At 40.2% G+C, this 13,531-nt stretch overlaps 2 protein-coding genes across 2 annotated transcripts in view; both read left to right on the top strand.

Moving 5' to 3' along the window:
* The window catches only part of LOC126356059 (glomulin), a 59,667-nt gene extending 52,570 nt beyond the window's left edge, over positions 1 to 7,097 (top strand). The window contains exon 2 of the mRNA XM_050006761.1: positions 5,032 to 7,097. Within this exon, the coding sequence (XP_049862718.1) occupies positions 5,122 to 6,954 (1,833 nt within the window). The 5' untranslated portion in view covers positions 5,032 to 5,121 and the 3' untranslated portion in view covers positions 6,955 to 7,097. The remainder of the gene's footprint in view (positions 1 to 5,031) is intronic.
* Positions 1 to 13,531, top strand: part of LOC126356060 (ubiquinone biosynthesis protein COQ9, mitochondrial) — a 221,413-nt gene that overhangs the window by 52,756 nt on the left and 155,126 nt on the right. The window lies entirely within an intron of this gene.

Raw genomic sequence — 13,531 nt, 5'->3', positions numbered from 1 at the left:
CCTATGAAATCCCCAAACCACCTTCCCTACCCTCTGGCTCCTACCCTTGTAACCGCCCCGGGTGTAAAACCTGTCCCATGCACCCTCCCATCACTACCTACTCCAGTCCTGTAACCCGGAAGGTGTACACGATCAAAGGGAGAGCCACGTGTGAAAGCACCCACGTGATTTACCAACTGACCTGCCTGCACTGTTACGCTTTCTATGTGGGAATGACCAGCAACAAACTGTCCATTCGCATGAATGGACACAGGCAGACAGTGTTTGTTGGTAATGAGGATCACCCTGTGGCTAAACATGCCTTGGTGCTCGGCCAGCACATCTTGGCACAGTGTAACACCGTCCGGGTTATCTGGATACTTCCCACCAACACCAACCTATCCGAACTCCAGAGATGGGAACTCGCTCTTCAGTATATCCTCTCTTCTCGATATCCGCCAGGCCTCAACCTCCGCTAATTTCAAGGTGCCGCCGCTCATACCTCACCTGTCTTTCAACAACCTCTTTGCCTCTGTACTTCCGCCTCGACTGACATCTCTGCCCTTACTCTTTGCCTTTAAATATGTCTGCTTGTGTCTGTGTATGTGCGGATGGATGTGTGTGTGTGTGTGTGTGTGTGTGTGTGTGTGTGTACGAGTGTACACCTGTCCTTTTTTTCCCCCCAAGGGAAGTCTTTCCGCTCCCGGGATTGAAATAACTCCTTGACTCCTTACCCTCTCCCTTAAAACCCACTTCCTTTCGTCTTTCCCCCTCCTTCCTGAAGAAGCAACCATCGGTTGCGAAAGCTAGTAATTCTGTGTGTGTGTGTGTGTGTGTGTGTGTGTGTGTGTGTGTGTGTGTGTGTGTGTGTGTGTGTTTGTGTGTTTTCTTCGTTGTGCCTGTCTGCCGGCGCTTTCCCGCTTGGTAAGTCTTGGAATCTTTGTTTTGAACATTTAATAGAACGTATTTCTCTTCATCTCATATATTTGTTAAACTTTTCTTGTTATTCCTGTAACAGAGGGAAGAGATCTTAACTTCCTTGATAGAATTCACCCAAACACAACAAAACTCGACAAAAACTGACGGACTATGAAAAGCTGTTGGCTGATTGTCTCAGATGAGCTCTGACAGTAGGAGCTGGTGACTGCTGTCGCTGCCATTGTGCATGCAACGTTACCCATGGGTGACTTTTATATAGAGATACGCCAGTGCAGCCATTGTCATCTCGTAATGATTTTTCGTATTCACGCGCTTCATAGCTACTCTGAAATGAGCCATGAACCTGTATACCTTCCTCCTCAGGTGCTTGTGAATGATGGGATGGCAGCAAAAGACATTCATGTGCTGAGGGGAAAAATTTTACAACAATTTTAATTCATCTCAGTGTTTGATGTCAGGGGTGGTTGTGGAAGGAGCACATCCTGCTGCCTGCTGTAACTTGGGTCCTGAGAGGCCCCCTGCCCCCCCCCCCCCATCCTCTCTCTCTCTTTCTCAACATTCAGCCATTTTTAAATTTTTGTGTGCATAATTTATTTATCTGTTTCAGCTAATAAGCTGTCTGATACCTACAAGTTTAATTTCCTCACCCCATTTTAGTCATACTGAACATGACAACCTTTCTCGGGCTAGCAGTGATGATACCAGACAGATGTGGAAGGTGCACTTCTCGCCACAGATATTTGCAATGAGGAGCCTACAGCTGTTGCCACTTCTGCACCGACATCCATTCCCTGTGACTGGCTACAGTTGGTAACTGCCTGGGTTTTATCATGCTTTCAAATGCGTGACTTAGGTTACTGTTGTGCAAGTTTTCAACCATGATGACAGCATTAAGGCCATGGAGCTGACTGTTCTCCTTTTTTCACAGCAGGTTTAATAATAATAATAATAATAATAATAATAATAATAATAATAATAAAGAATAGGCCTCCGGTATGCTCTGCCAGTCGTAAAAGGCGATGAAAAGAACAAACCACTAATAGGGCTAACCCCCCTTTTAGTGTGATTAGTTGGTTCATTGGTTCAGGACACAACTAAAGAAGCCTCGGACAAGCGCCGTCATGGTGGGGAACGACACTTGAACCCTGTGGTGTCACCGCCAGACACCACACTTGCTAGGTGGTAGCCTTTAAATCGGCCGCGGTCCGGTAGTATACGTCGGACCCGCTTGTCACCACTATCAGTGATTGCAGACCGAGTGCCGCCACACAGCAGGTCTAGAGAGACTTCCTAGCACTCGCCCCAGTTGTACAGCCGACTTTGCTAGCGATGGTCCACTGACTTCTACGCTCTCATTTGCCGAGACGATAGTTAGCATAGCTTTCAGCTACGTTATTTGCTATGACCTAGCAAGGCGCCAGTATCCGTACTATTGATATTGTGAATCATGTACCATAAAGAGCGATGTTCTCTGTTAATGGATTAAAGTTAAGTATTCCACCAGCTACGTCCGTTTTTCTCATTTGTAATTCCCTTGTCATGTTCCAGACCTCATGCCAGCCTGCGTGAGCTAAAACGCGTGCATTTCGGCCTCCTTTAGAAAAACACGGTTGCCTCTCCTGCCAACCACAACAAACCCTATGCCCGTTACAATGGTAACGACACTGCTAGCCAACTGGAAAATGATTTAAATCCAAATAGAGGTGTTTTGCAGGATATGCTTCCTGCAACCACCCTAGAAGGAAAACAAAGACAGAGGATGAGACGGTCAGATGAAGTTAATCGACACCTCATGTTCTGTTATTACCAAGCAACTAACCTAGGAACCAACAAAACTGGATACAGATCACAAGTATACACAACATTTATTACCAGATACCCAGAATTAAAATTTTTAACAGAACGACGACTAGCTGATCAGATCCGTGTAATAATCAAAAATAACAGGATACCCCAGTCAGAATTAGAAAACATCAAACAACAAGTACAACAAATACTGGAACAAAATAATGTGCCATCAGAAGAAGAAGAAAATACAGTAATGGACTCAAACATCCCAGAGCAAACAAACAAAGAACAATACACATCAATTAAACAATCGGAGGAAAACAAAATCTTAAGACTGCCACCAGAACAAGTACAAATAGAGCACGAAGTGACACACATGTTAGATATAGAAGAAAAATTTCAGCTGATATATATAGAATACAAAGACACAAATACAGACATTAGACCATTCTTGCATAGACCGCCAAATAACCCACAAGTCGAAACAACAATAAAAACTATCAACACAATCATACACAACAAAATAAATGAAAACACAACTATGGAAGAGTACAACTACTGGTTTATATAGGAGCACTCACTACACTAAATATACACTCTAGGCAGAGATCAGAACCAACCAACACCAGAACAAACCCACAAAACCAGCATGGCAACACAGGCTACAGATCAGAAATAGAAAAACTGAGAAAAGACATTGGACAGCTAACACAATTTATAAGACATCAAATGTCTGTGTTTTATGTGTTGTTTTATCGTCCTGCTTTGTGCGTTTTACTAATACCCATTTCAATCTGTTTCCACGCGCACGCTAAAGACCTTGCTGTTGTGCATCCGTACAACCATATCCATCCATCCATCCATGTTGTTATTTGGCACATTGAAATTTTGATGCAGCAAAACTCCAAAACAGTGCTCTTCATTCATTCACTCACTTTGTATCCTGTTTATGCTTGAGAAGGCTCCAATTTACTATTTCATGCAGAGAGAGAGATTGAAAACAACAACAACAACAACAACAACCTGTGCCATTATATTTGTTTCTCAGCTGCTGCAAACATTGGACTGTGTACTTAACAACTTCCCTGACATATATAATAAAGTAATATCTGCCTTCTTTGTTTTAAAATTTTTTACCATATGAAGAATCTGTGCTGATAGCTTAAGAAAACATTTTTGGACCACAGTTGAACTTTTGGAATTACTACCATTTGGATAACCAAGTGATACATTGGTATTTTCAACCTGTGGTTCTGAGGTGAAATTTTCTAGAACACATGATTATTTGTTGGACCTCATGCCATCTTAAGTGATGCCAACATCTGTCTTGCTAATGAAGTTCCGTACGGCAGTGGACCTGTTCTTTGCAGACTACAGTATGGCGTGTAGCGGGGGGGGGGGTGGGGGGGGGGGGTGGGGGGGGGGGGAGACACAGTGTACCATTGTAACAGATTTCAGTTATAGAAGGACCCCCTTCAGGCTGCTCTATTGTTATTTTTCATATCACCACCTTATTTCAGTCTGTGGGTGACCGCATTTCAAGTTGTAACTCCAACTTTCTGTATGTCACATGTTCTGCCTCGCGAAAATGTGGCAATTTCTCGAAAATTGTGCAGTTTTTATCTGTGCAGTCTATTGAATGTGTGAGGTGGGGACCTGTTAATAGTCAAGTCTGCAAATAGTTACTAAGTTCATCTGTTGACTGAGTTCATCCATTTTCTTCCTACAGACTGCACTGCTTGTGGACTTTCACATATATAAATTTGCAAAACCTCATTGTATGTACCGAGTTAAGTGGCTCATTGTGTAGGACTATGTCACGATGGTTTCTTTGAAAAGATTGTATTGGATCTCCTTTCTCATTGTTCACCAATCCTAGCTCTTATCTGTCCAACGAGTCATCGGGGATGGTGTCGTTATCAAACAGCAATTTTTCTTTCGTCCATGTTGTGCAATGTAGTATCATTTTTCCACAGTTTAAGTATGTACAAGGTATTAGGCCTACAACCTGATCTTGCAATGACAGAACTTTTTTAAATGTAGGCAAAAGGAAGCCTATTTTGCATCACAATAAAAGGCACTGCTTTCATGAAATGTGTTATTTAGCATAAAAGTTATTTTGTCATCTTAACTTATAAATTAATTTGCCAATTAGTATGACTGTTTTGTAGAGGTCCTGCACATTTTGATAATATTTTTTTCTTTCATATGGCATTTTTACAAAAATAACAAATACATATCTGCGTTATTATGTTGTATGCCTTAATTTCCAGAATCGCTGTTAGAGTTGTAACATTTGTTTATTAGAATGTATGCTCTTTTCAGTGTTGACTTCACTGGGAAGAATCTGACTGTTTTGAGCTACTGGCTGTATCATTGCAGAATAGTGACATTTAAGATTTCTGAACCGTGATAATGGCGGTAACAACAGAGGATGATGTTGACAATCTCTCTGAAGCACCCCTTGAGCATACTGCAGTGTTGGTGCACTGTCTTTCAGCTGGAGAAACGGAGAAAGCTAGTGCTATATTCAGTGATGTTAAGTATGAAAAGTGTATTGTGGAAGATAGCAGCAGCATTATCGAGGCAGTGAAGCAGTTTGTGACCCGTGATGTATTTAAGAAAAGACCAAATGTGTTTCAGTGTGTCCAGGATATTCTGTTGTGTTTGGCACAGAAAGCCATCCCAGAAAATTTACTTCTTGAATTTGTAGAATTAGGAGAAACATTGGGTGACGACACTGTACTAATAATGATCCTAAAACCATTACAAGTTGTGTTGGGCAGGCTTCAAAAAAACAGAGGTTTCTCTCTTATGTGGTGCCTAAACATGATAGAACAGAATGTCAAAAAATTACCAGCTCCAGAGAATCACAATCTCGAAGGGGAAGAGACAAAATTGCTAGATTGTGATCCAAACATAGAACATATTGTCAGTGTATATAGGTGTATTGAGCCATTTTATAGCCATTTCATTTCTCAGATAACTGCCAAAACTGCAGTTACCTCAATTGAAGCATCTGCACAGAGAACTAGAGAGAGAAAATTTTTAATCAGATCCATAATTATGATATTAGGCCACCCCTTCATTCACACTTCTCTGAGACTTGAAGGTCACAGTAAAAGTGAGTCAAGAGTCATCGCAGAGAATCTGGTAAGAAATTTATTCTGTATTGCAAATGATCTTTTAAAATTCTTAGAATATACTGAAGTTAAAAGCACAAAGATAAAAAAGAGAGATCAGCAAAGCCATTATAAATCAGTAGAAGATGCTCTCAATGACCCAGTTTTAGAGCAGCCATCAACTAGTATATTTGGTACAGATGAAGAAATCCCCATGTTAGGTTTGGGTACATTGTATTATTTAATTCTTGGGGAACATTTTCTTGAAGAAATTCTACCTACAGTTTACAACCCCATTTACGTATTTCATAAAAACTTACTTCTTAGTGCAGAAATGCTCAAATGTTCTGAACAATTGATAATATACAAGGGCTTGATTTTAGCACACACAGTCACATCAAGGATTGCTAAAGCATCCCTGACAAACTCTTCAGTTGAAAGTGAAATCCACAGCAAATTTCTAGGTCGTTTACAACCTGTGATGGTTTATTGTCCAACTGAAGAGTATAGAAAGCTTGCAGTCAGTGTTTTTGAAGTGTACCTTTCTGTATTAGACAGGAAATGTCTTTATTTGTTGCTAGTGCATTTGTCACAAACGGCTGAGTACTCTGCTGTCAATAGTTTTCTTGTCACGTATTTAAAGAATGTTATGTTGGAAGAAATGAAGATTAGCAGCAACGTATCACCTTATTTTAAAGGCAGAATGCTTCAGATTTTAGTCAAGAAGTGTTGTACACTACCTGAAGGAGCAGAGACTGACCTTCTGGAACATATGTCGAGAATAAATTCTGTTCTTAATTTCATTCGCTATATGGTTATAAGAGACAAAGAGAACAAAACAGGGTTTCTTGATTGTTTGCCTGAATTAAAGCAGTCATTTCTTAATCCACTTGAAGAAGCTCTTAAGTTGTCAAGAAGCCACTATGAACTGAAACTCAAAGAAGAACTCGAGAATAAAAAAAACAAATCAAGTTCAGACAAAAGTGATGGGCTGGAAATAAAAGTTACAGTGGCAGGAAAACTTTTCGAACAAGATCCTGTCAGTACAATAAAGTGCTCACTGACCTATTTTGATTTGATAGAAAGTCTTCTGTGCCGAGTGAACGAGTGTTTAGAATCTCTGTAATGTTGATGTGAGTGTGTTATTGTTGTTGTGTAAGTGCGCAATGTGATTTTTAGGGTTCAAGTTGACATTGTTAAAATTGTGCCTTGCTAGTACTTGTTATTGAACATTACACTACTTGTGTAATAAAGTGTTCATGCCTGTAATGTAACAACTGAATCATTGACACATATCTTTACATTTTGTGGCAGAGTAAAATATTAAAAAACTTATAAAATGTATTTGTTTTTGGATTTAAAATAAGCCAGCTGATTATTACATACACATAATAACAATTTAATAGGTAAATTATTACTCTTCAGCATTAGTCCCACAGAATACCATTTCTCTATTTGCTGTCTTTCAAAGTATAACAAAGTTATGTGAGTGTATGTTGACAGCCAGAAACGATCAAAAATGAAATACCATATTTTACGGACTATAAGATGTTACAAACTGTAAGACTCAGATTAATTTCTAAGCAATTTTTAAAAAATACCATTTTTATTATTAGAATTTTTTTATTCTGGCTTTGCAATCTAAGTGTATAAAACTGACTTGACCTTTTAAATCCCTGGAAATCATCTGAACTTTCTTCTTCTCCTCCTCTCTTCCTTCGGCGTGAATTCATGTTGGGTTTCATCCATCATCTATTTCTTCCATTCCTCTCTCAAATGCTCTACAAATGGTTTATTTATGAAGGCATCAATATGTTGCAGTTGTGAAGCAAGTCGTCCTGGAATAACAACAAGCTTTGTTTTTCCCTGTCTCAGTTTCTCTTTCACAGAATTTTTCAAATGGCTTCTAAAATGATCTAGGACAAGAAGAGAACTCTTCTTCAATAAAGCACCTTTCCCTCTCTCCCACATTCTGTTAATCCATAATTTCATACAGCCTTGTCCATTGAACCCTTGATGTGTATGTGAACAACACCTGGCGGTATTTTAGAAGGTTTTGGCATGTTATGCACTTGAACATGATCACTGGATTAAGTTTAGTACTGTCAACACAACATGAAACAGTGTAGTGCATTTTTTCATGTTCATTTGTTTTTATAGTTACAGTTTTAGACCTTTCATGGCAACATTTCTGTTACTTGGCACATTAAATGTCAGAGGAGTTTCGTCCATATCCGCTATTTGGCTTAGTTCCACACTAGTTTTCTTTTGATATTGAATAATAAAGTGATGGAAAGATAATACTTATACTCTTGTGGCATTTTCTGAGGTATTTTGGTTTTGGTCCGCATTCTAAGTCCATGACGCTTCATAAACCTGTTGCACCAATCAACTCGAACCTATTTGAATCATTTTTGTATTAATTCCAATGCCATTTTGACAGTGTCTTCAAATCTGTTTCAATATGCCATCATCTAGTTATGTTCATTTTGCATTCAATTCTCTCTTTACACATTTAGTCTTCATCATTGTTTCAGCTCTTTTTTACTAGGCTGTGATTGCGAATGTCTATTCTGTGGTGGAGGCCCGAAATGCCACTCGGCTGCTCTGTTTCCATGTTGTTCTGCATCTGCTATTACTTTCAATTTATAGCCCACATCATATGAATACCTTTTATTTTTTCCGTTATGAAACTAGCTGCTAACAAAAATATGTACTGTTATTGATAACACAAATCGCTTTCAATTCAAGTTCATTGCTACTGCAGACTGCAATGATACACCATAGGCTAGAAAGTGTTCTGGGTTTGTGATGGCGAGGTGGGAGGGAGACGGGTGTTAGCAAGCTTGTGAATTTTCACAACTCATGTTTGTCACATTTGTGCAGTGCTGCTGCTAATTGAATCTGATGTTTCTAGTAATAGGTAGGTTTTCCCAGCATCGAATATGTGGTCATTTTTAAGATTGACGGGAATTTTAAATCGAACATTGGACACTTTTATATTAATTTCAAGAATAAGAGGCACCTAAATTTTGGAGGCAATTTTTGAAGAAAAAAGTGTCTCTTATATTCCGTAAAATATGATACTGTAAATATCAATCCATCTAATGTATGATTTGTGAACTTTTCCTAAAATCATTATTGTTAATCCTGCATATATACTTTTGAGCGTACTGCTGTGTTAACAATTTTATAACTTGCCAAATATTTTTAGTCTAGGTCAGTCTCGCAGAAGTCAAATCATCATTCCAGCTTGACAGTTGGAAAGATATCTATTAATAAATATACCATCTTCTGGGTCATATTAGAAAACGCCAGGCATTCACTGATCTTATCTGCTATGTATTATTGCTGTATAGCAGTTTGAGATAAGACCGATTGCAACATTGTGTTTGGGCACTCACCCTTGTCATGACCTGGTTCTGAAACATCTCTGCGCAGGTTAATTAGTACACTGTAATTGAGCATTTATGTATTGCAACACAACATAAACCATAACATCCACTTCAGGTTATACACTTACAGAGTGAGTCCGTGATGATATCAACTTTCAGGGGTGATGGAGAAGGGTAAATGTTCAATTTCAGGCAAGGGACCATAGACCAGAAACACCAGAGTCGGAAAGTATAAGCAAAAATCTACACAATCTCAACCTAGGCCACATGCTTCGCTAGACTAAGGCCCCCAACTTATGAACCCTGTTAATAACATACAGAATTCCTGCCGAATATACCCCAATACACTCAAATAGATACACCCATTGATGGACTAATAATGGGGCTCACAAATTGATGTCGGAGTGATCTAAAATACTAACTCTATGGTACAGTAATAATGAATTCTATTTATCTCCACAAGTTTCACAAGCTGCTACATTCACAGAAGCTGTTCAAAATGACATCCCCAAGTGTCAGTGCAGGGGTGGAATAATCACATAAAGTTTGAAACTTCCTGGCAGATTAAAACTGTGCACCCGACCGAGACCCGAACTCGGGACCTTTGCCTTTTGCGGACAAGTGCTCTACCATCTGAGCTACCGAAGCACGACTCACGCCCGGTACTCACAGCTTTACCGGGCGTGAGTCGTGCTTCGGTAGCTCAGATGGTAGAGCACTTGCCCGTGAAAGGCAAAGGTCCCGAGTTCGAGTCTCGGTCGGGCACACAGTTTTAATCTGCCAGGAAGTTTCATATCAGCGCACACTCCGCTGCAGAGTGAAAATCTCATACTGGCACATAAAGTTTGTCGTAGCTGTTATAATGTAGCCTGTGTCATTAGAACAGTTTTGTAGACAGTAAAATTCTTGCCAGGAGGTACTCTCCAGTCTCAAAAGGTGATTCATACACAAGACTTTTCTCAAGGCCCCACAACAAGGAATCACATGGGGTGAGATCAGGTGAATGTGCCGGTCACGAAATATCTCCTCTGCCTCTCCACTCCTCAGGGAATGTGTGATCCAGGAGGTCATAAACCCTCTGTTCAAGGTGAAGAGGGACTCCATCATGTTGAAACCACATCCATTGACAAATAACAAGTGGGGATATATTTCAGGAACTTGGGTAGGTTGTCTCTAATAAACACTGTGTACACCGGTGCATTTAGCTGGGAGGAAGAAGAAATGAGTGTACTAAGTTATCATTGGTTATGCCTCCCCAAACTCTGATTGACAATCCATGTTGCTGACTCTTCAAAGCTGTAGCGAGTGCATTTTCATCGACCAAGTTATGACTAAAACTGACTGTTCAGTATTCCGTCTCTGGCGAAACAGGCTTCATCTGTAAAAAGTACATAAACAGAAAAGTGAGTATTGACTGTAAGACGCTGCAAGAAACATTGCCTGAACACAGCATGATGTCCGAAGTTGGCAGGAGTCAAATCATCCACTTTCTTTGGATGGTAGGGATGTGTTTGCATTTCTTGTACTACTGCCACACGGAAGTAGGAAAAGCACGCACTTCACATACAACTGGTTGACTGCTCATTGTAGGCACCTCATCTGAGCTGTGCAAGCAAGCACTGCATCTTCGAAACTGGGAGTCCGTGTAGTTCATCATCCTCCTTGGTCATGGTGCTGCGATAATAATTGCCCTGCTTCACATAATTATTGGAGCAGTCTTGGAAACATGGTGTGAGCCAGATGTCTTCTATGAGGATATCTGATCTGGTATGATCTCTCTGCTCCTCTCCTGCTTCCATTTGGTTGCCCATACATGAAAATTGTGTCTGTAAGTTCTGTCATCGTGTAAAACTCCATTTGGTTAGGGCTGGTAGACACCAGTACTTCAACTTAACACAGACTGCAGTCTATTACAGTACAGACATTGTACACCAGGATTGCTGATGCCACTATGTAGTATGCCATCGCTTGTCTGCATTGCCTACTATATAGTCTTAGCAACAGTAGTATCAGTGCACGTATTCCACTGTCGGAGATATCAGAATGATCTGTCATTTCTGGATGAGGTTCCCTTGCCTCTGATACATTTACCATTCTCCCTCATCCTGTAAGTTTGTAACATCATCGTGGAATTTCCTTGTATATAAATCTGTCCAGGGTGAGAACTAAGTACCATTACAAACATCACTTCCAGAAGTAAACATCCATCCAGAGACTAGTGTGTTACCAACATCACTGCACTAACAAGGCTGCAACAGTTCCTTTCTTTGAGGGCTGTTTCAGATTATTTCAGACTCGCAGCTGCACTCTTCTGACTGCTGCTCGGAGCGATCTCTGGAGTGTGAAACTAATGCAGTCTCGGTGAACTCCATTGCTGCTGGTGCAGAACTCCGACTAACTTATTGTGCCACAAGTTGTAAGGCTTTGCAGATTGAGACATACAATCTGCATGGTTGCCCAAGGCCATGTCCTGCTCGTTTGCTGCCTGTGCAGGGTGATGTCACTGTTCTGCCAGTGCACAGCTGCTGATGACTTGCGTGGGCAACCACCTAAGAGTTGATCCTCAATTTCCTACATGTGTACTTTTCATGGATGAGCCTGTTCACCAGAGATGGAATACTGAACAGTCACAAGTTTAGTAGAGCCAATGAGAGTCCCCATGCTACAGTTGTGAAGAGCCATACACACAGCAAGATGTAGGCTATGTTGACACATCGCTGTGACTGATGGTTGGCTACCTGCCACTAGTAGTGGTGCAGCAGACAACAATTCCAGTCACATTTAAGCTACAATAACAAGCATATAGACCCTTAAAATGGAAATTTTGTTTGAATATGCACTGGTTGAAATAAAATTTAATTTTGTAGATGCATACCCATTGCAACTCGCGATTTTCATTACTGTTACTGTACAAATATTCATTTGCATAGCAATTACAGTCTTACTTTACCTCATTTTATGTTTATAAGTGCCAAGTTTTTTGTCAGTTCATTTGGTCTTAGTCTGCAAATTCAGATCTACAATGTTTCTCTGTAAATTAAAATGTACAGTGCCTCAAATGCATAAATGGCTGTGTCATCTTTACCAGTTTGTTACTACAGGTACTACAGTTCTTAGCATATCTAATCAGTACAGTACAAGCTACTGCATAGTCTTACAAAACCATGCATTTTCAGGAAAACATAAAAAGCTATAAGCTATTCAAAATAATATCTTTCATAAGTTGACTTTTTTTTTTTTTAAAGACATTGGTGTGGCATTCGAATAATTTATCTTGCAACCTAGCACCTAGGAATATTTCACAAAGCATAGACTTTGTATAGAAAGTAAGTCAGAGAGTATGTTTGACAATACTAGTTACATGGTGTTTAACTTGTGGCGTACTGATATTGCCTAGAGGGAGAAAAATGAAATTACATAGATGTCTTGAGCTGTGTCATTGTCTGTTTTCTCTGTAATTGTAAAACTATCACAGAATCACATCTAGTGGAATCAGCATTTTGATCCAGAATACACTCCTGGGCTAAAGATATTGGTCAACTGCTCTGAAAGCAAATGTAGTTTTTGACTTGTCTCACTTTTGTGTATTCAGAGTTCCTTGAAATTTGTTTTCTTCACAGAGAATGTAAAGTAACAGTTAACAGTATCCTTCACATAGAATTTCTGTGAATGGTCTGTTTTGCAAGTTCTCTGAAAGGTGGATGAAGAGGATGGTGATGAGGATGATGAAAAATTTTAAAAAATTAGCACATTTTTTGATGTATCTCTTACTCAGAATACGTCCCAGGAGGAATGGTCAGTATATGGGGATATGTCGGGAACAATCATTCGAAGCAGAAAAATTCTGTAAATATGGGCTCTAAAATGCATAGCTTAAGAGTTATGAGCACTTCTTCAGTAGAAGAAAAGTGTTTCATAGTATCGAAGGTAAAGTGCTCACAATTTAGTATCGCTACCCCCCCCCCCCCCCCCCCCCCCCCCCCCTCCCCTTTCCAGTGAGCTCACCGCTCTTTGGTGAGTATGTACTTGGGGACCACGGGTCCCCAGCCCTCGCGCGTGGAGATGTCCCGTGCCTACATGGGCTCTTGAAGCTCAATTGCATTGGTTTACTTGTAGATCTCTTCTCTCTTGTACTGCCCTTTCCCTGTTCCCTCTTTCCTTTCTTTTTTTGTTCTGCTCTCCTTTTCCTCCTCCTTTCTTTCCTTGTTCTGCTCTCCATTTCCTCCGCTGTTGTGTTTGAGGCCGTCTTTCCTTTCTTCCATTCCTTCTTATCTTTTCTTCTCCTCTCTGTGTTGCCTGATGGCCACC

This window comes from Schistocerca gregaria, chromosome 3 (assembly GCF_023897955.1).
Source record: "Schistocerca gregaria isolate iqSchGreg1 chromosome 3, iqSchGreg1.2, whole genome shotgun sequence".
NCBI classification, from domain to species: Eukaryota; Metazoa; Arthropoda; class Insecta; order Orthoptera; family Acrididae; genus Schistocerca; species Schistocerca gregaria.
Note: the sequence above shows the minus strand (reverse complement) of the source record. Positions and strands in the feature narration are given on the sequence as shown.